Source organism: Aquarana catesbeiana, linkage group LG08, assembly GCF_042186555.1.
Source record: "Aquarana catesbeiana isolate 2022-GZ linkage group LG08, ASM4218655v1, whole genome shotgun sequence".
NCBI lineage: Eukaryota > Metazoa > Chordata > Amphibia > Anura > Ranidae > Aquarana > Aquarana catesbeiana.
Genome location: NC_133331.1, coordinates 277,260,343 through 277,285,422, shown reverse-complemented (window position 1 = coordinate 277,285,422; position 25,080 = coordinate 277,260,343). Strand labels below are relative to the sequence as shown.

The 25,080-nt window shown below is 45.5% G+C and overlaps 2 protein-coding genes across 3 annotated transcripts in view; one reads left to right on the top strand and one right to left on the bottom strand.

Moving 5' to 3' along the window:
* Positions 1 to 3,847: 3,847 nt before the first annotated feature.
* LOC141106536 (uncharacterized) lies at positions 3,848 to 21,482 on the bottom strand. Of its 2 annotated transcripts, none has more exons than XM_073597392.1 (7): positions 21,329 to 21,482; positions 8,816 to 8,943; positions 7,004 to 7,138; positions 6,745 to 6,921; positions 6,442 to 6,657; positions 6,164 to 6,308; positions 3,848 to 4,014 (listed from the first exon to the last, which is right to left on the bottom strand). In XM_073597392.1, the coding sequence occupies exons 2-7, from the start codon at positions 8,906 to 8,908 to the stop codon at positions 3,848 to 3,850; spliced, it is 933 nt and encodes a 310-aa protein (XP_073453493.1). In that variant the 5' UTR covers positions 8,909 to 8,943; positions 21,329 to 21,482. The 2 variants fall into 2 exon arrangements, with proteins under 2 accessions (XP_073453493.1, XP_073453492.1); XM_073597391.1 differs by lacking the exon at positions 21,329 to 21,482 and adding an exon at positions 12,919 to 13,229.
* The window catches only part of LOC141106525 (uncharacterized), a 16,236-nt gene continuing 12,628 nt past the window's right edge, over positions 21,473 to 25,080 (top strand). Inside the window, exon 1 of the mRNA XM_073597358.1 lies at positions 21,473 to 21,777. The gene's annotated coding sequence lies outside the window, so the exon portion shown is untranslated. The remainder of the gene's footprint in view (positions 21,778 to 25,080) is intronic.

Sequence of the window (25,080 nt, the reverse complement as noted above, 5' to 3'; positions counted from 1 at the left end):
CATACTGCCCTTCACTGCCACCCCTCCCATCATACTGTCCACTTCCACTACCACCCCTCCCATCATACTGCCCTTCACTGCCACCTCTCCCATCATACTGCCCTCCACCCCATCATACTGCCCTCCACTGCCTCCCCTCCCATTATACTGCTCTCTACTACCTCCCCTCCCATCATACTACCCTCCCTCCTATCATACTGCCCTCCAATGCCATACTCTCCCATCATACTGCCCTCCACCCCATCATACTGCCCTCCACTGCCACTCCTTCCATCATACTGCCCTCAACTGCCACCCCTTCCCATCAAAAACCGTAAAAAAAAAAACAGATAAAAAATAAAATTGTAATATAAAATATAATGGTAAAAAAAAAAATGTAACAAGAATTAAAAACTACTAATCCTATCCACTGCCCTACTGACAATATCCACTGCCCTACTGACCATGTCCACTGTTCTACTGACCATATCCGCTGCTCTACTGACCATATCCACTGCTCTAGTGACAATATCCACTACCCTACTGACCACGTCCACTGCCCTACTGACCACGTCCACTGCTCTACTGACCATGTCCACTGCCCTACTGACACCATTCACAGTCCACACTGACACCACTGGCGGAACTACCAGCATAGGTTGCACTTGCGACTGGGCCCTGGCCTTCTGCCACCATGGCGGGGCCCAAGACTGCAGCTCTGCACATGTGAAAGGGATCCGCTGTGGGACCATAAAGGGTCGTGGGATCAGTGGGAAGGGCTCTGGGCTCGGAGGGGATGACCCAGGCCGGAGGTCGGGCGGGCCCTTCATGGTTTCTTGCACCAGGGCACAGAAGGTTCTAATTACGTCTCTGCTGCACCCTGTATATAGCTCATCCCAGTACACTGCACCTTGTATATAGCTCATCTCAGAACCCTGCCCCTTGTATATAGCTCATCCCAGAACCCTGCACCCTGTATATAGCTCATCTCAGAACCCTGCACTCTGTACATAGCTCATCCCAGAACCCTGCACTCTGTACATAGCTCATCCCAGAACCCTGCACTCTGTACATAGCTCATCCCAGAACCCTGCACTGTGTACTTATCTCACCCCAGAACCCTGCACTCTGTACATAGCTCATCCCAGTACCCTGCACCCTGTACATAGCTCATCCCAGTACCCTGCACCCTGTACATAGCTCATCCCAGTACCCTGCACCCTTTATATAGCTCATCTCAGAACCATGGACCCTGTATATAGCTCATCCCAGAACTCTGCATATAGCTCATCCCAGAACTCTGCACGCTGTATATAGCGCATCCAAGAACCCTGCACCCTGTATATAGCTTATCCCAGAACCCTGCACCCTGTATATAGCTCATCCCAGAACCCTGCACCCTGTATATAGCTCATCCCAGAACCCTGCACTCTGTACATAGCTCATCTCAGAACCCTGCACTCTGTACATAGCTCATCCCAGAATCCTGCACTCTGTACATAGCTCATCCCAGAACCTTGCACTCTGTACATGGCTCATCCCAGAACCCTGCACTCTATACATAGCTCATCTCAGAACCCTGCACTCGGTACATAGCTCATCCCAAAACCCCTTCACTCTGCATGCAGCTCATCCCAGAACCCTGCACTCTGTACATAGCTCATCCTAAAACCCTGCAATCTGTACACAGCTCATCCCAGAACCCTGCACTCTGTACACAGCTCATCCCAGAACCCTGTACTTGTCTCAATCTAGAGCACTAAGTGTAATTTCTATCTGCTGCTTCCTTCTTCTGCTATCAACATGAAACACTCCTGACAAGTTTTCCTGACACCAAGAGAAAAATTGTTACAGGGGAGGGGCCTCATGCTGATTGACAGCCTCAGCTCTGTTGCTGTGTGAAGAGGGTTTTGTCTCCTCACTGATGAAACTTCAGCTCTCCACTCCCTGCTTTTTAGAGCTGAGAGATCCTGTGTAAATTCTGCACTTTGAATGGATGTAGGAGACAGACGGCTATAGATAAACATGTACAACTTGTGTAGGAGGACTTTTTTAATCTCTGTGTATCACCTGAGGCCATCCACTTCACTGGGTATATGTAAGGATTTACATCATTAAAGTCAAAACAAAAAAAATAAAAAAATAAAAAGAAGTAATACTTACCTGCTCTGAGCAACTAATTGCACAGAAATGTCACCTTCGTCCTCATCTTGTAGTCTCTGCCGGAGCAGTAGGCTCCTCGCCTCCTTTGAGTGCCTCCTGTAGCAAGCCGGGTGCTAAGGAGGCACCTGTGCGTGCTCCCACGCCAAGCTGTGTGCATCCATAGACATACACAGTACCAGTAAGCCACGCCCCTGATCCCTCCCCACAGAAGTTTTACTGACAGTAGCAGCACCTATGGCTCCGCTGCCCTCAGTTTCTCCTGTGAAAGTGAGGGGAGCAACACTGGAGCCACAGACAGCACTGAACAGTTGACATTAAATCAGGTAAGAGTTTAGAGACGGTGGGTTGGATAGGTATTGGAATGTTTTTTTATTACCTTACTGCAGAGAATGCATTAAGGTAAAAAAAATTAGACTTTAGTACTATAACAATTTGAAATATTTTATGTACAGCCCATCATCAGGAAGGAAGAGAGCAAATAGAGAGAAGGTGGTGATAGGTTGTAGCAGATGATAAAGTGATCCTTGTGTTACAAATATACAAAAACAACAACATTTATTAAATAAAATAATAACATCTATATGTTAACATGCATTTACTTGATAGAAAAAAATATAATTTTGCATTTTTTTTCAGGTAAACATGAAAGGTGACCTCTGAAAATGTCCTATTTACCACTTTCAGTCAACAGGTGGCACTCTCTAGGCAAATCCAGCTGCCTTTGCAAGCTCATAGTACAACAGCTCCTGCACAAAAACAAAAAAAAAAATCACTACTTCTGCATAATCTGATCTCCATCCCCAAGCAATATTTAGCTCAACTCTTACTATGATTTCTTTCTTGAAGTTTCTGCAGAAGAGCAGGGAAGATCAAACTACACTTCAGGAGGGACTCTTTCGGAAGTGCCATGTCCCCTTTTCCTACACCCTTAATGGGATAAGCCATACAGAATAATTAGGAGACTAATACTCCTCAAGAGTTTTATGGGAACTTTGATGTCTTAAAAGATGGCCCCGCTGTGAAAAACATTTCCCACACTCAGAACAGGAATATGGCTTCTCCCCTGTGTGAGTCCTCTGATGTATATCAAGATCTGATTTCCGCACAAAACATTTCCCGCACTCAGGGCATGAATACGGCTTCTCTGCTGCATGATATTTTTGATGTACAAGAAGTGTTGATTTTTGTGAATAACATTTCCCACATTCAGGGCAGGAATATGGCTTCTCCCCCGTGTGGCATATCTGATGTTGGGAAAGATGGGCCTTCTGAGAAAAACATTTCCTGCATGCAGGACAGGAATAAGGCTTCTCCCCTCGGTGAGATCTTAGGTGTGCAAAAAATTCTGTTTTTGACTGATAACATGTCTTGCACTCCATACAGAAATATGGCATCTTGCGCTTGTGATTTCTTTGATGTCTTAAAAGTTGGGATTTCCACAAAAAACCTTCACCACACTCAGGGCAGAAATACGGCTTCTCACCCATGTGAGAATTCTGATGTTTGGTAAGAGAGGACTTATCCAAAAAACATTTCCCGCACTCAAGGCAGAAATAAGACTTCTCACCTGTGTGGCAGCTTTGGTGTCCGTCCAAATGACATTTTGAGATAAAAAATTTCTCGCACTCGGGACAGAAATACAACCGTTTACTCATGTGAGATCTTTATGCACATGGCCACCAGTACAGGAAAACCTGTTATCTGTTTAAAGAACAGCACTGTCCTTTACATTATGAGGTTCCTCAAGATGGGCATTTGAGGAAGCTGGCTTTTCTCCTAGACAATACTGTGTGATGTCCTCATCTTCTGATTTACAGTCTGGAGACAAGATGAGAAAGTCCTCTGAGGATTTCCTCATGCCCCATCCATGCACTAAAAACAAATAAAGATTAATATTTAACGTGAGCTTACTTAAACCAGGACTTAGTCTACATTAGGCAGTTCTGTTGCTCATTATCTTATAAGCTAAAGAACATCCCTGCTATCCCTGATGAAGTCACGTGACGCAATGCGGAAAACGGAAGCATGGTGACGTCACTTTTGGTTACAGATGGAAGTAGCTATCATGGTACACCCAGTTTAATTTTACATGCTGTTTATGGGTCCTATTTTATATTCTTATTGAGCTAATAAAAAAATGACTACCCTATGGATAGCTCCTGGTCCCTTATCTTTTGAGCACTGAGCGAGATATTGAAGGGGACATACACCTTGTGCCTGTGGGAACATGCAGAATCTAATGAGTGACCCTGGAAACTGATGCAACTGAGCACTTATTGACCTGTATAATCTATGGGTCAGTTGACAAGGTGAGCATGCACGCCTGATGGTGGTGGAACACGGTTGTGTGTTTATTCCAAGATTCACTGGTGTATCTATTTAAAGACTATCAAGGTTTGGTGAAGAGGGATGTATGCATCTCTTTGAAGTTTGAACACTTAATTAGACTTTATTTCATCACTTAAACATTGTTCTGTTCTTTTGTCTGTGGTTTTTTACCTTTTTTTGCATTAGCAACTCAGCCGGGTGTTTATGTTTGTTATTTGCTTTATTTTCTATATATTGTCATTTTTTGCACTCTAATGCCCCGTACACACGATAGGATTTTCCGACAACAAAATCCTAGATTTATTTCCGACAGATGTTGGCTAAAACTTGTCTTCCATACACACGGTCACATAAATGTCGGAAATTCCGAACGTCAAGAACGCGGTGACATACAACCCGTACGACAAGCCAGGAAAAATGAAGTTCAATAGCCAGTGCGGCTCTTCTGCTTGATTCCGAGCATGCGTGGAATTTTGTGCTTCGGAATTGTGTACACACGGTCGGAAAATTTGAGATCCAGATCTCAAATTTTGCTTGTCGGAAATTCCGACGGAAAATGTCTGATGGAGCCTACACACGGTCGGAATTTCCGACAACAAGCTCCCATCAAACATTTGTTGTCGGAAAATTCTATCGTGTGTACAGGGCATATGGATAACACCCATCTATTTATTTTCTATGTGATGCTATATATCACATTTTTAGTATTTATTCCACTATATGTGGGTTTGATGGGCGGGAGGGTGTTGGAAATCATTTTTTGTCCAACATTTTTTTGTTGCTTATTTTCCTATGAGATATCATTCATCTATTTCTTCATTTTCTCATCATATATGAGTTAGATACTTTGGTGGTTCTTTGCTATTAAGCATCTGATTACTGATTTGGTTACTACCTTTATCACTACCTTTCACTTGACGTAGTTGTTGTAGTAGCACAGCACCAATTTTTGGTTACAGTAACTTATAAGCCCACCCTCAAGTGAACCACTAAGTGGGTCCTCCGAATCATCCTCCATTTCATTCCTGCATTCAACCCCCAGCTCATTTCTGCCAGATATAAAGGAGAACTGGATTTTTTTAAGGCATGACAATTTATCATTTTTAAAACTGTAAAATTTTACAATTTAGCGCATGCTTTAACGTGACATGTTAGGTACTTCCGTTCTGCAGCCGGCCTATTAGTAATTGGCTGGGCTCGGCTCAGGTGGGGGGCGATATGCAAGGAGGGGATGCAGAGAGGAAGCTTGGGGACAAATGCAGTCTTAACTAGCACTTTTCTGCTGTTTGCGGACAGCAGGAAAGTGCCCTGTTTTTATTGGCAACACTGCTGGGGGCCCCTCACCAGTGGCTGCACCTTGCGACCCTGGTAGTTTCGCCACTGCCCTATGTATACGCCCACATGTGTGACTCCATAGTCACATGGGCTGCTCAGATGTGATTGGGAGGAAATGCTCAGCATAGAAACTCACTGAAAATGTGCAGAGCTGTCTACACAGCTGAAATATTCCCAACTGCAGTGAGGACATGGACAGAAGGGGGAGATGGAGGACAACAAGATCTACCAGGTTTTTTGCAGAATACTGAAAACGAATCTCGTAGTGGCAGAGTGAGTATGAACAGCATTTATTACACAATTTATTGATATTTTTTAACGATGTGGGTTTAGTGACACATTAATGTTTATGACCCACCTGTGCTGATCTCTGTAGGAGTGTCTTCTTCTATAAATGACCCTGCAATTCCATCCTCCTTCATAGACTGCTGATCATCCCTCACATATGTTTCTTCTTCTTCTTCTGCCTTAATCTCAACCTTTATATCCATTAGATCTTCACCCTAAGCCAATACAATGGTTGGAAAATATACGGTTTAAAAATGCAAGACCACATATAAATCATCTTGTAGGGTCCATGCGTTGTCTTGCGTTGTGGAATAATTTTTCTTGTCCTAGATGCTCCGTTCCACCAACCTGATTATGGTATGTATAGTTGTGATCTTCTTGGGTGTAATCCTGTGAATTCAGAGGACAGGGACATCTCTCTGATGAGTTTCTGGTACTAGATGGCTCCATCATACCATGGAGATCCTTGTGTCCTTCTGAACACTCCTCCATTACACCATCTTCACTATACTCCTCTTTTACCCCTTCTTTCACAATATTATTACAGTTTATCGGGTCTCCTTTCTGAATAAATAACACAAATATATATTTAAGTGTAAAATAGAGCCAATGTACAGAATAGGATATAACTACTGATTGTTAATTATTTACCTGATCATGATGAGGGATGATGTGATTGTCACATCTCTCTGGTGGGTTTCTGTTATTAGGTGGCTCCGTTGTGACATCCTTGTGTCTTTCTAAAAACTCCTTCATCGCACCATACTCCTTATCTTGCTCTTTATACTCTTCTTTAACAAAAATATTATAATTCCCGGGCTTTCCACTCTGAATAGATAATAAAACATTTTAGGTATGAAACAAGCTTGTTTGTTAGTGGATAATATCCCATGACTTCCAGCATGCTCACCTCTCTTATAAGGAATTCAATGATCCTTTTAGTGACTTCTAAGATCTTCTGCATGGTGTGCTTCTCAAGTTTTAGGGAGTCACGTGGAGGCAGTGTGATGGTCATATGTTCACCAGATTTCACAGGAGGAATACTCTATTAGAAAACAACAGTATTATCATGTTAGAATGCCAGAATCCTCCTCACCTCTCCAGTCAGGTCTGTGTTTTATTAATAGAGATAAGAGTGATGTCATGTGATCTCCCAGAATCCTCCTTACCTCTCCAGTCAGGTCTGTGTTTTATTAATAGAGATAAGAGTGATGTCATGTGACCTCCCAGAATCCTCCTCACCTCTCCGGTCAGGTCTGTGTTTTATTAATAGAGATAAGAGTGATGTCATGTGATCTCCCAGAATCCTCCTTACCTCTCCGGTCAGGTCTGTGTTTTATTAATAGAGATAAGAGTGACGTCATGTGACCTCCCAGAATCCTTCTCACCTCTCCAGTCAGGTCTGTGTTTTATTAATAGAGATAAGAGTGATGTCATGTGATCTCCCAGAATCCTCCTCTCTGGTCAGCTCTGTGTTTTATTAATAGAGATAAGAGTGATGTCATGTGATCTCCCAGAATCCTCCTCATCTCTCCAGTCAGCTCTGTGTTTTATTAATAGAGATAAGAGTGATGTCATGTGACCTCCCAGAATCCTCCTCTCTGGTCAGCTCTGTGTTTTATTAATAGAGATAAGAGTGATGTCATGTGATCTCCCAGAATCCTCCTCACCTCTCCGGTCAGGTCTGTGTTTTATTAATAGAGATAAGAGTGACGTCATGTGACCTCCCAGAATCCTTCTCACCTCTCCAGTCAGGTCTGTGTTTTATTAACCACTTCAGCCCTGAAAGGATTTGCCCCCTTAATGACCAGGCCATTTTTTGTGATACGGCACTGCGTTGTTTTAACTGACAATTGCGTGGTCATGCAACGCTGTACACAAACAAAATTTATGTCCTTTTTTTCACACAAATAGAGCTTTCTTTTGGTGGTATTTGATCACCTCTGCGGTTTAAATGTTTTGTGCTATAAACAAAAAAAGATCGGCAATTAAAAAAAAAACAAAAAAAACACAATATTTTTAACTTTTTGCTATAACAAATACCTAACCCCCCCCCCCCCCCCCCAAAAAAAAAATTTCTTCATCATACATAGGCCAATATGTATTTTTACATATTTTTGGTTAAAAAAAAAGCAATAAGCGTATATTGAATGGTTTGCGCAAAAGTTATAGCGTCTACAAAATAGGGGGTATATTTATTATTAACTAGTAATGGCGGTGATCAGCGGTTTTTAGCGGGACTGTGACATTGCGGCGGATAGAACGGACACTTTTTTGGGACCATTGACATTTATACAGCGATCAGTGCTAAAAATAGCCACTGATCACTGTATAAATGTCACTGGAAGGGAAGGGGTTAACACTAGGGGGCGATCAAAGGGGTTAAGTGTGTCCTAGGGAGGTGTTTCTAAATATGGGGGGAGTGTAATGAGAGGGAGTAGAAATAGATTGCTGTTCCTGATTACTAGGAACAGCAGATCCCGCTTTACTTCCCTGACAGAACGAGGATCTGTCTGTTTACATTGACAGATCCCCGTTCTGTCTCTGAGGAGTGATCGCGGGTTCCCGCTGGCCACGCGCATCGGCTCGGGAGCGCACCCCCTATACCTCTTAAAGCGGCTGGCGTACACCTATGGCGCTTTGCGCAGCTGTGCCAACCTGGTCGGCAAGAGGTTAATAGAGATAAGAGTGATGTCATGTGATCTCCCAGAATTCTCCTCACCTCTCCAGTAAGAAAGTAGATGATCTCCAGAGTGAAGTCCAATATCTTTTCTGTCATTATCCTCGCCTCATCCATGGTCTGTGGATCAGTCATGACTCGAACACTGGACTCTGGGTATGGTGCAAAGGCTATAGGAATGCAATAAATAAAGGTACATAGCCAGTATGTATTTAAGAACTATGGCCTCCTGTGGGGACACATTTAATGTGCACTATTTATTGTTTTTTGGGATATGGGATCCTTATACATTTTTGCCTGCTGGATCATCACAAGTTGCATATTCTGTGTTTTGTTTTTATTTAGTTTTAGGAACACTAAATAGGATCCTTCTTCTGCTGCCTTTAATGTTTTTTCTGTGCGGCACTGCTGTGTGGTTTGTGTAGGGTCAGTGTTATGTCGGAGCACATGCTAACTATGGATGGAGGGACACTTGGGGGAGCTGTGAGGTCAGTGTGATGTCAGAGCATGTGCTGACCCTGGATGGAGGGCAGTGGGAGGTGGTGCTGAACAGACACAAAGGTCAGTGTGATGTCATGGGATGTGCTGACTCTGAATAGAGGGGCAGTGAGAGAAGAAACTTTCTTGTTCAGTGTAGGGTAAGTGTGATGTCAGAGGATGCTTTGGCCCTGAGTGGAAGAGCTTTGGGAGGAGAAACTCTGAGGTCAGTGTGATGTCACGGGACACCCCTACTCTAGATGAAGGTGCTGTGAGGTCATTGTCACGTCAGTTTGCTAGAATGTCCTGATTCCAGATTGTGGCGATGTAAGGCCAGTGTAGGGTCAGTGGGATGTCAGGAGACACACTAAAGCGGCATACACACGGGCGGACTTTTCGACCGGACTGGTTCGACAGACCGAAACCGGCGGACAATCCGACCGTGTGTGGGCTGCATCGGACTTCAGACAGACTGTTTCGGTCCGAAATCCGACGGACTTTAGATTTGAAACTTGCTTCAAATCTTCCCACCGGACTCAGTTCTTATCGGAAAACCCGTTTGTCTGTATGCTGGTTCGACGGACCAAATACGACGCAAGGGCAGCTACAGCATCTGCCAGCGATAATGTGATCGCGCTGGTTCTCGGCGACAGGGTGCTACATCTCGCGCTCGCTGCAATAGGAAAAACACATTTTCCTATTGCAGCGAGCGCGGGAGGAGGCGACAATGTCCCTTAGGTCTGGTATGGATTTTGGGGGGACCCCAACGCCATTTTTTCGGCGTAGGGGGGTTCCCCATAAAATCCATACCAGACCTAAGGGCCTGGTATACCCTGCGGCGGGACCCGCAAGGTGTCAATCTCGCAGATAAAAGCGGCGAGACTGACTTCCTTTTCTAGTCTCGTCGTACCCGAGTCACGTTCAAAATGAACGGACTTGTCCGTGTGTGGGAAAGTCCATTCATTCGGAAACTCCGTCGAAAGTCCGTCGGGAAGACCATCGGACCTAGTCTGCCGGAAAGTCCAGTCGTGTGTAGACAAGTCCGTCCGTTCAGAAAGTCAGTCGGGAAGACCATCGGACCTAGTCTGCCGGAAAGTCCAGTCGCGTGTACGCTGCATAACTCTGGATGAAGGGGCAATGGGAGAAGGAACTTGGAAGTCACTGTATGGTAAGTGTGATGTCAGAGGATGCGCTAACCTAAGGAGCACTAGGAGGAGGAGATGTGAGGCCAATGTAGGGTCAGTAATATGTCAAAAGCCGTGATAGATCCTGTATGAGGCTCTTGGATGAACCAAATCTTTGATCCTTGGTGCGTCTCGTCTCTCCTAACAGAAAAGTAAACTTTGAACCTAAAGTGGAACCCTAGTCAGAAAATTTATTCCTGCTAGATCACTTCAGGCCAGCCCATTTTGCAGGTATAGCTATGTAAAATATTAAAAATAAGCGCCTATACTGTGTAAAATCCAGTAATACACTGCCTCACCCTACTCTGTAAATGCTCAGTTTCTCTCTATTTTTAGACACTGCTGAATTTGTAGAGGCCGATCTGCTGACAGAATTAAATCCTCCTATCTATTAAAGCCAAGGAAGCTGTTTCTGTTTGATCTGCAACTGCCAGGATGCTGCACATATGATTAGTTGCGTCACCAGCCATTTGTTGGTTTGAAAGTTTGATTGAGGACACAAGCAAATGTGAATGTTAGCAATCCCGGCATTCCAGAAACGTAACTGTTTTATGAAACCGTTAAAGTGGTTGTACATCCTGTACAACCACTTTTACCTACAGGTAAGCCTATATTAAGGCTTACCTGTAGGTGCTTGAAACATCTCCTAAACCTCCACAGTTCAGGAGATATTTACTAAAAAGTCGAGCGACGATCACTACGGCGCATCGAGCCCTTTCTAATAGGGGTCATGCCGTGACTGGCGGCTCCCGCGCGGGAGTGATGTGACGCGGCTCCGGCCAGTCACAGAGCCGGAGTTCGCGGCCCCTGAAGGAAGAGGGGCGAAGATGGATGCTCCCTGTCAGTGGGGACAACAGAGACATCGCCGGCTTTGGTTTCAGGCAAGTAACACATAATGAGCTACTACTATGTGATGCATAGTAGCCCCTTATGCTTTACCTTTGCTGGCAAATAAAGAGGAAGTAAAACCCACCAGGGTTCACTTCCTCTTTAAATCGGTGGCTTTACTTCCACTTAATGATTTGCTGCTGCTCAGGGGCTCTGGACAGCTAATTGGCAGCCTCCAGCAAGAAGAAACAGGAACAATGCTGGAGGCAATTTACAGCACACGCTAATTTTGGTAGCATATGTGGAATGTATGTTTCTTGCTTTTTTATAAAGTTGTTATGGGTAAAGTTCCTCTTTGAGAATTATATATATATATATATATATATATATATATATTTATGTGCTTTCCTTTTACTCTAGAGCCTTTGCTGATCACATTTTGGGATGAATATCTGAGAAGAAAAAAAAATATATATTAAACGCCTAGGGTCACTGACGTGGCCAGAACTTTTTCTTGATATTGGAGATGTGTCGCTCTTCCACCCATGACCTTTCCACCTTAGCAGTCTATCCTAATGGATTAAAAAAAAACTTTTATTGGGTTCAGCAGATGGTGACTTTATTAGGCCCCTCTCACATGGGCTTTTCGATCAGGTTCACTTGTCAATTATTTGAGCAGATCTGATCAGAAGCTCCAATGCAGATTTATAAGCAGATTTATAAGCAGGCTGAACTAAAGGGACGTGTGTCCACCTACCTCCGAGTCCGTTCAGGTCCAGAAACGGGAAACGGACTGCATTCTTTTCCATCTTTCCAAACCTAACCATGACCAAAATAGCCTGATGTAGAGGGACACAAGTCCATTTACATCAGAGCCATCACTTATTTGCCAGACACAAACTGAATAGGCACGGATGTAAAAAAACAGACATCTGTCCCATTCTGCTCTGATTCAACGGGTGATCTGCTAATGGATCCTCTGCAAATGCAGCAGAGCAGCTCCATCTGAAAGAACCCTAAAGGCGTGGTTTTGAATATATATGTGTTTATTTTATGAGCTTCGATTAGTAAGAAAGAGGGAAAATCACGGTGTTCACACTACGCATGTGAGCTATCGCCACGAATGTTAGAGTGAGAGCAATAATTCTAGTGCTAGACCTCCTCTGTAACTCTAAACGTGTAACCTGTAAACATTTTAAAAGTGTCGCCTATGGAGATTTTTAAGTATAGCAGTTTGTCGCCATTCCATGAGTGTGCCCAATTTTAAAGCATGACATGTTAGGTATCTGTTTACTCTGCGTAACATCATCTTTTATACCTTAACAAAAAATTGGGTTATAAATGTTTTTTGTTGCATTAAAATTCATTAAAGTGTATTTTTTCCCAAAAAATTGTGTATGAAAACAGCTTCGCCATTTTATTCTCTAGGGTCTCTGCTAAAAAAAAAAATATGTATACTGATTGAGGGTTTCGAGTAATTTTCTAGCAACAAATACTGATTTTTACTTGTAATTAAAAATTGTCAGAAAAGGCCTGGTCTTCAAGTGGATATGTGTAACAACATCTGCTAGAAATGAAAGACATGACAGTAACAATGCAGTACAAGGAGGGACATGACACAGGTTACTGTGTGTAAATATAAAACTGTCCTATTACCTCCTCTGCTGCCAGTTTCAGCAATGTCTCTTCTCTATTTCCCTCAACTCACCTGGAAGTGTTACATCACTTCCTGTCTGTAGGCATCATAGAGACTTCCTGTCTGTAGGTATCATAGAGACTTCCTGTCTGTAGGTATCATAGAGACTTCCTGTCTGTAGGTATCATAGAGACTTTCTGTCTGTAGGTGTAATAGAGACTTCCTGTCTCAGTATACATGAGATTACCACCCTGTGGAGCTCAATGGAAGTGCATTCTCTTTGTGACACGTAATTCTCGTAGAGTTGCTGGTATTACTCAAGGGAAATGGAAGGTTATTTTATATGAGGGTGTAGCACCCTGATGTTTAGGCAGAGTTCCTATTACATTTATTTGCCAAGAGATAGTTGCCTTGGCCAACTGATAGGAGGTCAATTGATTTCACCCTAATTCTGGAATTGCTGCACTTCTCTCTTCTGTCACTGGGTGGTCGGGTATCTGATGGCACTAGAAAAAAAAAAAAAAGGGCATTGCAAGGACAGATTAGGAATGAATGGGGTGTCTCAGCCAATGGGCAGGGATTTTTTTGGGTCCCTTGGCCTGCTGGGAGAGCCTATTTGAGTCAGGTGATCGGGGTTCTGTACCACCTGGACAGCTGTCTGGGTGGACGTGTGTCGTATTGCCCCGGGCTGCTAGGCCAGAAACCTAAGTCCTATCTGAGAGCCTATCCAGAAGTATTGCAGGGTTGGGACTGTGGGCTTGTAGACTGCGGGCTAGTAATGACTCCGCCAGCCGGGGAACCTGTCATGGTTGGAGGTAGAGGGGAAGCTGTCACCACAAAGGGACCATCCACCTTGCTACCGGAGACCACAGTGAGTGAGCTGAGGCCAGTACCAGAGCAGACTTCTCGTCAACCGGGGACGGTAAAGAAATGGGAAAGCATCAGCAAGTGCCAAGTCAGGGACCCAGCGGGACAGCAGAGGTGACGCTTGTGGAGTGCCAAGCCAGGGACCTAATGTGTTAGCAGGGGTGAAGCTTGAGGAGTATCTGTGAGTGCCAAGCCAAGGGGTCCAGCAGTGAAGCGGGGGTGACGCTTGAGGTTGATACTAAGTGCTACAGTGAAAGAGCTCAGAGGATCCAGTGGCTATTGGATCTGAAGTCTAGTGAGAGAGACTGGGAGCTTGTTGAGTGAAGACCCACAGTGAGTGAGTGTGGGGTAAATAGAACTGTTTGTATTGCAGAAGATGAATACCTTTTGCCATTAGTAACAGCTACAAGAGTGTTGCCATAGGAGACAGCAATTCTACCTCTACAGAAGTGGTGTCCGGCTGGAGGCCTTATAGCTGTCTGCCTATAGAAGTCTCGGAGTCTGCCAATTAACATTGCATCTGCCTAAGGGTGTCCTGGCCCTAATCCTCTCTCACAGTTCTGTTTAAGAGACAATACATTTCTTTCCATTCAAAAAGTGTCTGGCGCCCACCTGTTCATCTTGTATTACATCACCATGCCTTGCAACCGACTCTACATTGAAGGATGTCAGCTGTCCTTAACACTGGAGGTTACCATTGGGCTTCAGGAGTATTTGAAATAGATTTTCCAAAATTTAAATTAGGTACCCTAGTTTTGTTTAGGTCAAATCCCTTGATTAGGCTGATTAGGGCTAATTTAGACTTAGGAAGGATGGGTCAACATCACATATTCTGTTTGAGAGTGAAGTAAAAACATACATACTCACCTGGTTGAGACTGGACTGGTTGAGGCTTTGATGTCTCAGATCCAGGCTGCTGCCAAAATGTGCTTCCTACTCTGAGAAGTGGAAGCACCCTTACATTGTACTGGTGGGCTTAGGGGTCCCAGGAAGGCAACAAAAGGAAGTGCAAAGCCTTGATGTCTGGGAAGAGTGAAAAGCTCCCTTTTGATGAGTAGAGATAGTACCCATAGGAGTAGGAGAAGTTTTTTTTCCTCTGGGGTAGGAGTACTTTTCCCCCAGTGACTTCCTTGATAAATTTATTAAGGGATTCCCCAAAAAAGGCATTCATCATCATGCGTAAAAGGTGTCTTATCAAGCAGCCCCAGCAAAACAAGTTCTAAGCCATGCTATGTCCCCTCTGCAATAACGAACACTTACCTGCCTGCTTGCAGTCTTCTGTTGATAGAATGTGCACAAGAGCCTCGGCTCTCCAGGGACTCTCCCTCCTCATTGGCTGAGACAGCAGCGGAAGCCATTGGCTCTCACTGCTGTCAATCACAGCCAGTGAGACAATAAGGAGAGAGAGGGGGCGGGGCTCTGTGTGCAAATGGGATGCAGAGCAATGGCTCAAGAGCGAGGCTGCTTGGATGTCCCCATAGCATTCTGCTTGCTCTGGGGGCACTGGGCAAGAGGGAGGGGCCTAACTCAGAGGCTAAACACCTTACCTCCATTCTTACAAACCATGATGACTGAAAGTCGAAATACCAAGTAAAGGTATTTTCTGTAAAGAAGAAGGTAAATTGTACAGCTACCACTCCAGCTACCACCACCAAACACTGAGCAGAGTGAAGAGCTGCTGATTGACAGTCAGCGGCTCTCTACTCGGGGAGGTGAGAGAACCGAACCATCGGCGCTGTTCGATCGCTCGGTTCTCAGTGTAGAGACGGGGGGGGGACAGGTGCAGCATCCACCTAGGTTAATATAAAAGGGGGAAAAAAATCCCATTCTTCTCTTTTAAAGGCCACTTTTTTGGGATGCGGCACTTCGTTTACTTTAACTGTCAACTGCGCGGTTGTGCAATGCTGTACCCAAATAAAATTTTTGTCCTTTTTTTCCCACAAATAGAGCGTTTATTTGGTGGTTTTTGATCACTCCTGCGGTTTTTATTTTTTTTCACTAGAAACAAAGAAAGATCGACAATTTTGAAAAAATATATATATATTTTCTTTCTGCTATTAAACATACACAGATATTGAGTCCGCTCCTGCTGTGTATAATCACAGCGGGAGCGGGTCGCCAGCAGTGCGCGTGCCCACCCCTGGCCATAATGGCCTAGTATATGTGCGTGGGGTGGTCGCTAAGCGGTTCAAATGACCTCCAAGGTCCGCTTTATTGGAGAGAAGAGTAATGACATGTGACCTTCCAGAATTCTCCTCACCTCTCCGGTCACCAGGTAGATGATCTCCAGTGTAATGCCTCATACACACGGTCGGATTTTCCGATGGAAAATGTTCAATGGGAGCTTGTTGTCGGAAATTCCAACCGTGTGTAAGCTCCATCGGACATTTTCTATCGGAATTTCCGTCACAGAAAATTTGAGATCTTAATCTCAAATTTTCCGACAACAAAATCCGTTGTCAGAAATTCCGATCATGTGTACACAATTCCGACGCACAAAGTTCCACGCATGCTCGGAATCAAGCAGAAGAGCCGCACTGGCTATTGAACTTAATTTTTCTTGGCTCGTTGTACGTGTTGTACGTCACCGCGTTCTCGAGGATCGGAATTTCCACCAGATTTGTGTGACCGTGTGTATGCAAGACAATTTTGAGCCAACATCCGTCGTAAAAAATCAATGGGTTTTGTTGTCGGAATGTCCGATCGTGTGTACAGGGCATAAGGCTCAATATCCTCTCAGTCAACGTCCATTAATTGAGGAGCAGGAATCCTGAAAGTGTCAAAAGATCAATTATGACTTTATATGCTTGGTCATTGATTGCTTCACATATATATCACACACAGTCAACAAATCATTCCTTACGTCCACCAAAATTCCCATCCATAATTCCTGTATTCCTTCTCTAGATCTACAAAAACAGTTGAGGAGTCAAAATATGGTGACCAAATGTGGGCCAAGTTTCTACTCAATATACAAGGTTCACAAGTATTCTTTGGCTAATATGTTCATGAATAATCACAACAAATATCCTCTAAGTGGTGTTGCCTTGATTTGGTGGGTATGAAAGATTAGTCTTAAGGTGTATTGTTTGCTACTAAAAAAAAGTCTGACCTGACACCATGAGGATAATACAGAATGGAGACACCCCAAGTGCCATAAAAAGTCTATGGAAGCCTCACATTTTGCCCAGGGAACCCTTGTGGAGGACCTTATGTTCTGCAGTGTTTAGTGCAAATAAGGAGGATCCACCAGATAATCACTTTTAGGGTTCATTTACACTTGCTTCGACTGTAACACACGTTAAAGTGCCCACCGCTTCAACATGCTTTTTGATGTATTTTTGATGCTTTGGTGATGCTTTTTTTTGAAACTTGGTAAATTCCCCATGCGTGTTGATTTTTGATTTGGCTCAGTAGTATCCACACTCAGCAGATCCTCAGCTCATTAGTACACCTGTTTATCAGATCCCCAGCTCATTAGTACCCCTGTTTAGCATGTCCCCAGCTCATTGATATCCTCGTTCAGCAGGTCCCTAGCTTATTATTACCCTTATTTAGCAGCTCCCTAGCTTATTAGTACCCTTGTTCAGCAGTTAACCTGCTCAGTATTACCCCCAGCTCTGCTGATCCCCCACTCAGTAGTAACCCCCAGCTCTGGTGATCCTCTGGTTAGCTGATCCTTCTCTCTCTCCGGTTCTCGCTCACCTCCCGCTATATTGCTCCCACACTGGCCACACGCTCCCACCACGTGTGACATTGCTAGTTTCTCCTGCTACGGTCCTCCAGCTCTGCTGATCCTCTGCCACTCATTCTTCTCTCTCAGGTCCCCACTTACCTACTGCTATAGCCTTCTCATGTTCCACACTATGTATTCCATCTGCTAGTTGCCCCACTCCAGTCCAGACCCTGCACACCTTCCTGCTGCTCCACGATGCACACCAGATGTGAAGTCTGTACCAGACACTTCCAGAAAATATACACATGAACTGGAAGTGACTGCTGATAATGTCTTCCTGGTTTTCTTCTTAGTTTCCTAGTGCATCCTGGGATATCTCTTACCTGCAATACCTAGGAAAGGGAAGCTAACGCTGAATAAAAGCCTTTCAAAAGCTGTAGGTGCTGTTAGTGAGCATTGCCATAGACTTCTATGGAGGCTTTGGAGATGCTTTGAAGCACCCAGAAAGCAACATGGGGTATAAGTTTTTGAAGCAAAGCAAACATTTGAAGAGGACTGTAAGGTTACCATTTTATTTAGTGACAGGGGCTTTTGTTGGCATTCAGAGTGCTTTAAAAAAGCATGTCCAATGCCACATTTTGTAAAGGAGCCCTTATCCTCTTCCTCCCTTGCTGTGGCCACCATCTTTTGTGCCATAGGTGAGGGTGGCCACACAAAGGATCTCAAAGTGGGTGAAAGGTATGTTGGTTGGGTGATGATGGGTGCAGTAATGGAGTCAGGATAAGTATGTATTACACCAGTCTCCAGATACAAAAACCTGTGGCTACCATGATGGACGATGTAGTACTACTATGGCAATGCACATGCAACTTTCTACCCCCTTCCATCCTTTAAGTGATTGCCTGTAAAAAAAAATATGAATTTGGGGTTAGCAACACTGCCTTTCCAGAATGCACACACATAACCATATGTTACCCCTTACTGCCTACCCCAGTGTCCTGTTTTACCAGTTTAAACTGTCACAGTGCTCACATAATCAGAAGCCAGTCCCTCTAGCTACCAGCTTTATTGCTATCCCTCTCCCCATTGATTGACCCTCTCTATGTGTCCTGTGTACTGTTATCACCGAAAATAAATATCTAGTGGAACCAAGTGCCTTCAGAAGTCACCTAATTAGTAAATAGAGTCCACCTGTGTGCCATTAAGGCTGGGTTCACACACTATTGTGAATTGGATGTGGAATCCCCGCATCCAATTTGCAATAGCAGGAGATTTTGACCGGCTCTCTATGGAGCCGGTTCACATATCTCTGATGCGGCTCTGGTGCTTTTGGTCCATTTCAGGTCTGAATTCAGCCCAAATTTGAGCTGAAATCTGACCTAAAACGGTGAACGGGGACGCACGGGACCCCTGCTGGGATACGCATCGGTATTAGGTGTGAACCCAGCCTTAATCTCAGTATAAATACAGCTGTTCTGTGGACCCATAAGAGGTTTGTTAGAGAACCTTAGTGAACAAACAGCATAAAGAAGACCAAGGAATACACCGGACAGGTCAGGGATAAAGTTGTGGAGAAGTGTAAAGCAGGGTTAGGTTATAAAAAAAATATCCCAAGCTTTGAACATCTCACGGAGCACTGTTCAATCCATCATCCGAAAATGGAAAGTGTATGGCACAACTGAAAACCTACCAAGACATGACTGTCCACCTAAACTGACAGGCCAGGCAAGGAGAGCATTCATCAGAGAAGCAGCCAAGAGACCCATGGTAACTCTGGAGGAGCTGCAGAGATCCACAGCTCAGGTGGGAGAATCTATCCACAGGGCAACTATTAGTCCTGCACTCCACAAATCTGGCCTTTATGGAAGAGTGGCGAGAAGAAAGACTTTGTTGAAAGAAAGCCATAAGAAGTCTCGTTTGCAGTTTGTGAGAAGCCATGTGGGGGACACAGCAAACATGTGGAAGAAGGTGCTCTGGTCACATGAGATTAAAATTTAACTTTTTGCCTAAAAGCAAAACGCTATGTGTGGCAGAAAACGTATGCCCTGTACACACGACCGGTTTTGCCGTTGGAATAAACTCTGAAGATTTTTCTGATGGAATTCCGCTCAAGCTGTCTTGCATACACACGGTCACACCAAATTCTGACCGTCCAGAACGCGGTGACGTACAACACGTAGGACGGGACAACACGTACGATGTCTCGTACTTGCTTCAGAGCATGCATCATTTTTTGTACGTTGGAACAGCATACAGACGAGCGGTTTTCCCGATAGGAATTTGTTCCGTCTGAAAAATATAGAACATGTTCTCTATCTAAGTCCGTCTGAATTTTAAATGTAAAAAGTCTGATGGGGCATACACACGGTCGGAATATACGATGAAAAGCTCCCATTGGACTTTTTCTGTCGGAAATTCCGACCGTGTTTACGGGGCATAACACTGCACATCGCCCTGAACACACCATCCCAACCGTGAAACATGGTGGTGGCAGCATCATGTTGTGGGGATGCTTTTCTTCAGCAAGGACAGGGAAGCTGGTCAGAGTTGATGGGAAAATGGATGGAGCCAAATACAGGGCAATCTTAGAAGAAAACCTGTTCAGAGTCTGCAAAAGATTTAAGACTGGGGCGGAGGTTCACCTTCCAGCAGGACAACGACCCTAAACATACAGCCAGAGCTACAATAGAATGGTTTAGATCAAAGCATATTCATGTGTTAGAATGGCCCAGTCAAAGTCCAGACCTAAATCCAATTGAGAATCTGTGGCAAGACTTGAGAATTGCTGTTCACAGATACTCTCCATCCAATCTGACAGAGCTTGAGCTATTTTGCAAAGAAGAATGAGCAAAAGTGTCACTCTCTAGATGTGCAAAGTTGGTAGAGACATCCCCAAAAAGACTTGCAGCTGTAATTGCAGTGAAAGGTGGTTCTACAAAGTATTGACCCCACAATTTTCACATATTTATTTGTAAAAAAAAATTGAAAACCATTTATCATTTTCTTCCACTTCACAATTATGTGCCACTTTGTGTTGGTCTATCACATAAAAGCCCAACAAAAGACATTTATGTTTTTGGTTGTAACATGACAAAGTGTGGAAAATTTCAAGGGATATGAATACATTTTTCAAGGCACTGTATACTATCTTGCCTAAAAAGTCCAATTAAATGGAGGGAGTTTTTTTTTTTTTTTTTTTTATGTATCCAATGGGGACACTAGTTCTGGTGACAGCAAGTGATTTGTCACATTTCCCTTAACTGCCTGTTATGGCTATGGGACAGGAAGTGAAGGGAAATCTCCCCAATGGGGACACAGATGGCAAAAAAAAAAAAAAAACTGATGGGGATATAACCCTCCCCTATTCTATCCAAAATGAAAACAAAAACCTATAGTTCTACTTTAAGCATGTAACCCCCTATGGCAGGGCCCAGCAGTGCGGTGGTAAAATAGTAACTTGTGCACTCAGGGCACCATTATATAATGCATTGGCTGCATCTTTTCAGAGGAAGCTCCCCCAGCTCCAGTCCTATCAGAGCTCACCATCTACATATCGGGGCAGCAGGGTGGCTTAGTGGTCAGCACTTCTGCCTTGCAGCACTGGGGTCTTCGGTTCAGATCCTGGCTTGGGAGTTTTCATGTTCTTCCTGTGTGGGTTACCTCCCACACCCCAAAGGCATCACCCCCTGTGTGAAATATGATCCTTAGAGTGTGAGCTCTTGTGGGTAGGGACTGATGTGTAAATTGACAGCTCTATATAAATGCCTATAATGAATAATCAGAGGACTTGCAGGAAGATGATGATGTATGGAGGTGACATGATCCCCCCATCCAGTCCACACAGAGTGCTGGGACCCCCTTCTCTCATAATAAGAAGACATTATTACCTGTTCTTCACTCCAGCTGCAAATAAGTGGCCGTTCTACTCCCTGGCCATAAAAAAAAAAAATCACAATCGAAACCAGGAAGCAGCTGGGCTGCTGTGGAACGCACAGATAACCACAGGGCGGAAGCAGCTGTATACTAGCAATGAAGCCCCGCCCTCTGAGCTCTTGTTACAAGAGAAGCCAATAGTTGGCAGACAAAAGACTCCTTTGTATGGGGGAGGAGGTCGTTTTCATTCCCTCAGGCTTCTTATTCTAAATATTTACTAAATACGTTTTGATTTTTTTTGTTATAGATGTTAATAATTTATTATCAGTTTAAAATTGTAGATATTTATTCTTGTAGAGGCAGAGGTTGTCATCAGTTCTGGAAAATCGGCGGCCATTTTGTTGTAGACCTGAAGGAGGCTCTCCAGCAGTGTGAGAATCCTCCTGGAGGGGGTGTTATCCTGGAGAGTGTGTACCCAGTGAGGAGAAGGTAATAATGTCTTCTTATTATGAGAGAAGGGGGTCCCAGCACTGTGTGTGGACTGGATGGGGGGATCATGTCTTCTCCACACATCATCATCTTCCTGCAAGTCCTCTGATGTGGAGAACATTAGATGGGGAGTTCCACTAGGAATTATGGCACTGGGGGGTGAAGACACTAGGGATGATGGCACTGGAGATGATGACACTGGGGCTGATGGCACTGGGGGTGAAGACACTGGGGGTGATGGCACTGGGGGTGAAGACACTGGTAATGATGGCACTGGAGATGATGACACTGGGGGTGACATTTTTTGAAGACACTGGGGATGATGGCACTGGGGGGTGAAGACACTGGGGATGATGGCACTGGGGGTGAAGACACTGGGGATGATGGCACTGGGGATGATGACACTGGGGGTGAAGACACTGGGGATGAAGGCACTGGGGGTGAAGACACTGGGGATGAAGGCACTGGGGGTGAAGACACTAGGGATTATGGCACTGGGGATGATGACACTGGGGATGATGGCACTGGGGGTGAAGACACTGGGGGTGATGGCACTGGGGGTGAAGACACTGGGGGTTATGGCACTGGGGGTGAAGACACTGGGGATGATGACATTGGGGATGATGGCACTGGCGATGAAGACACTGGGAATGATGGCACTGGGGGTGAAGACACTGGTAATGATGGCACTGGAGATGATGACACTGGGGGTGACATTTGGTGAAGACACTGGGGATGATGGCACTGGGGGTGAAGACACTGGGGATGATGACATTGGGGATGATGGCACTGGGGGTGAAGACACTGGTAATGATGGCACTGGAGATGATGACACTGGGGGTGACATTTGGTGAAGACACTGGGGATGATGGCCTTGGGGGTGAAGACACTGGGGATGATGGCACTGGGGGTGATGGCACTGGGGGTGATGACACTGGGGGTTTTGACACTGGGGATGATGGCACTGGGGGTGAAGACACTAGGGATGATGGCACTGGGGATGAAGACACTGGGGGATGAAGACACTGGGGGTGATGGCACTGGGGATGATGGCACTGGAGGTGAAGACACTGGGGATGATGGCACTGGGGGTGATGACACTGGGAACGATTACATTGAGGATGATGGCACTGGGGATGATGGCACTGGGGGTGATGACACTGGGAATGATGACAGTGGGGATGGTGGCACTGGGGGTGAAGACACTAGGGATGATGGCACTAGGGGTGATGACACCGGGAATGATGGCACTGGGGGTTTTGACATTGGAAATGATGGGGATGATGGGACTGGGGGAGAAGACACTAGGGATGATGGCACTGGAGGTGATGACACTGGGGATAATGGCACTGGGGGTGAATTAACTGGGGATGATGACACTGGGGATGATGGCACTGGGGGTGAAGACACTGGGGATGATGGCACTGGGGATGATGGCACTGGGGGTGATGGCACTGGGGGTGATGACACCGGGAATGATGACACTGGGGGTTTTGACATTGGGAATGATGGGGATGATGGCACTGGGGGTGAAGACGCTGGGGGTGATGGCACTGGGGGTGAAGAAACTGGGGATGATGGCACTGGGGATGATGGCACTGGGGGGTGATGACATTGGGGATAATGACACTGGGAATGATGACACTGGGGGTGACATTTGGTGAAGACACTGGGGATGATGGCCTCGGGTGTGAAGACACTGGGGATGATGGCACTGGGGGTGAAGACACTAGGGATGATGTCACTGGGGGTGATGACACTGGGGGTTTTGACACTGGGAATGATGACACTGGGGATGATGGCACTGGGGGTGAAGACACTAGGGATGATGACACTGGGGGATGATGGCACTGGGGGATGATGGCACTGGGGATGAAGACACTGGGGATGATGACACTGGGGGATGATGGCACTGGGGGATGATGGCACTGGAGGTGAAGACACTGGGGATGATGGCACTGGGGGTGATGACACTGGGAATGATGACATTGAGGATGATGGCACTGGGAATGATGACACTGGGGATGGTGGCACTGGGGGTAAAGACACTAGGGATGAATGCACTAGGGGTGATGACACCGGGAATGATGACACTGGGGGTTTTGACATTGGGAATGATGGAGATGATGGCACTGGGGGTGAAGACACTAGGGATGATGGCACTGGGGGTGAAGAAACTGGGGATGATGGCACTGGGGGTGATGGCACTGGGGGTGATGACACCGGGAATTATGACACTGGGGGTTTTGACATTGGGAATAATGGGGATGATGGCACTGGGGGTGAAGACACTAGGGATGATGGCACTGGGGGTGATGACACTGGGGATAATGGCAATGAGGGTGAATTAACTGGGGATGATGACACTGGCGATGATTGCACTGGGGGTGAAGACACTGGGGATGATGGCACTGGAGATGATGGCACTGGGGTTGATGGCACTGGGGATGATGGCACTGGGGGTGATGACACCGGGAATGATGACACTGGGGGTTTTGACATTGGGAATGATGGGGATGATGGCACTGGGGGTGAAGACACTGGGGATGATGGCACTGGGGGTGAAGAAACTGGGGATGATGACACTGGGGATGATGGCACTGGGGATGATGGCACTGGTGGTGATGACACTGGGGATGATGGCACTTAGGGTGAAGACACTGGGGACACCGGGGATGATGGCACTGGGGGTGAAGACACTGGGGATGATTTCACTGGAGGAGAAGACACTGAGGGTGAAGGCGCTTGGGATGATGGGACAGGGGATGATGGCACTTGTGGTAAAGGCACTGGGTATGATGGCACTGGAGATGATGCGTACACACGGGCGTACACGGACTAATGCTGCGTACATACGGGCGGACTTTTCGACGGACTAGGTCCGGCGGACTTTTCGACGGGAGTTTCCGACGGACTTTCGAATGAACGGACTTGCCTACACACGAGCAACCAAAGTCTGATGGATTCGTACGTCATGACGTACGACCGGACTAAAATAAGTAAGTTCATAGCCAGTAGCCAATAGCTGCCCTAGCGTCGGTTTTTGTCCGTCAGACTAGCATACAGACAAGCGGACTTTTCAACCGGACTCGAGTCCATCGGAAAGATTTGAAACATGTTTTATTTCTAGGTCCGTCAGACTTTTGGGAAAAAAAAGTTCGCTGGAACCCACACATGGTCGAATTGTCTGACGGAGTCCGGTCCGTTGGACCTAGTCCATCGAAAAGTCTGCTCGTGTGTACGCAGCATAAGGGTGATGGCACTGGTGGTGATGACA

What these genes read in the sequence shown, in the direction of transcription:
- LOC141106536 (XM_073597392.1), bottom strand. Translation starts at nt 8,908, where the DNA reads ATGACTGATCCACAGACCATGGATGAGGCGAGGATAATGACAGAAAAG. An exon ending in TTGAATTCCTTATAAGAGAG is followed by an intron (nt 6,922 to 7,003) that starts GTGAGCATGCTG and finishes TTATCTATTCAG; the next exon opens with AGTGGAAAGCCCGGGAATTA. An exon ending in TCATCCCTCATCATGATCAG is followed by an intron (nt 6,658 to 6,744) that starts GTAAATAATTAA and finishes TTATTTATTCAG; the next exon opens with AAAGGAGACCCGATAAACTG.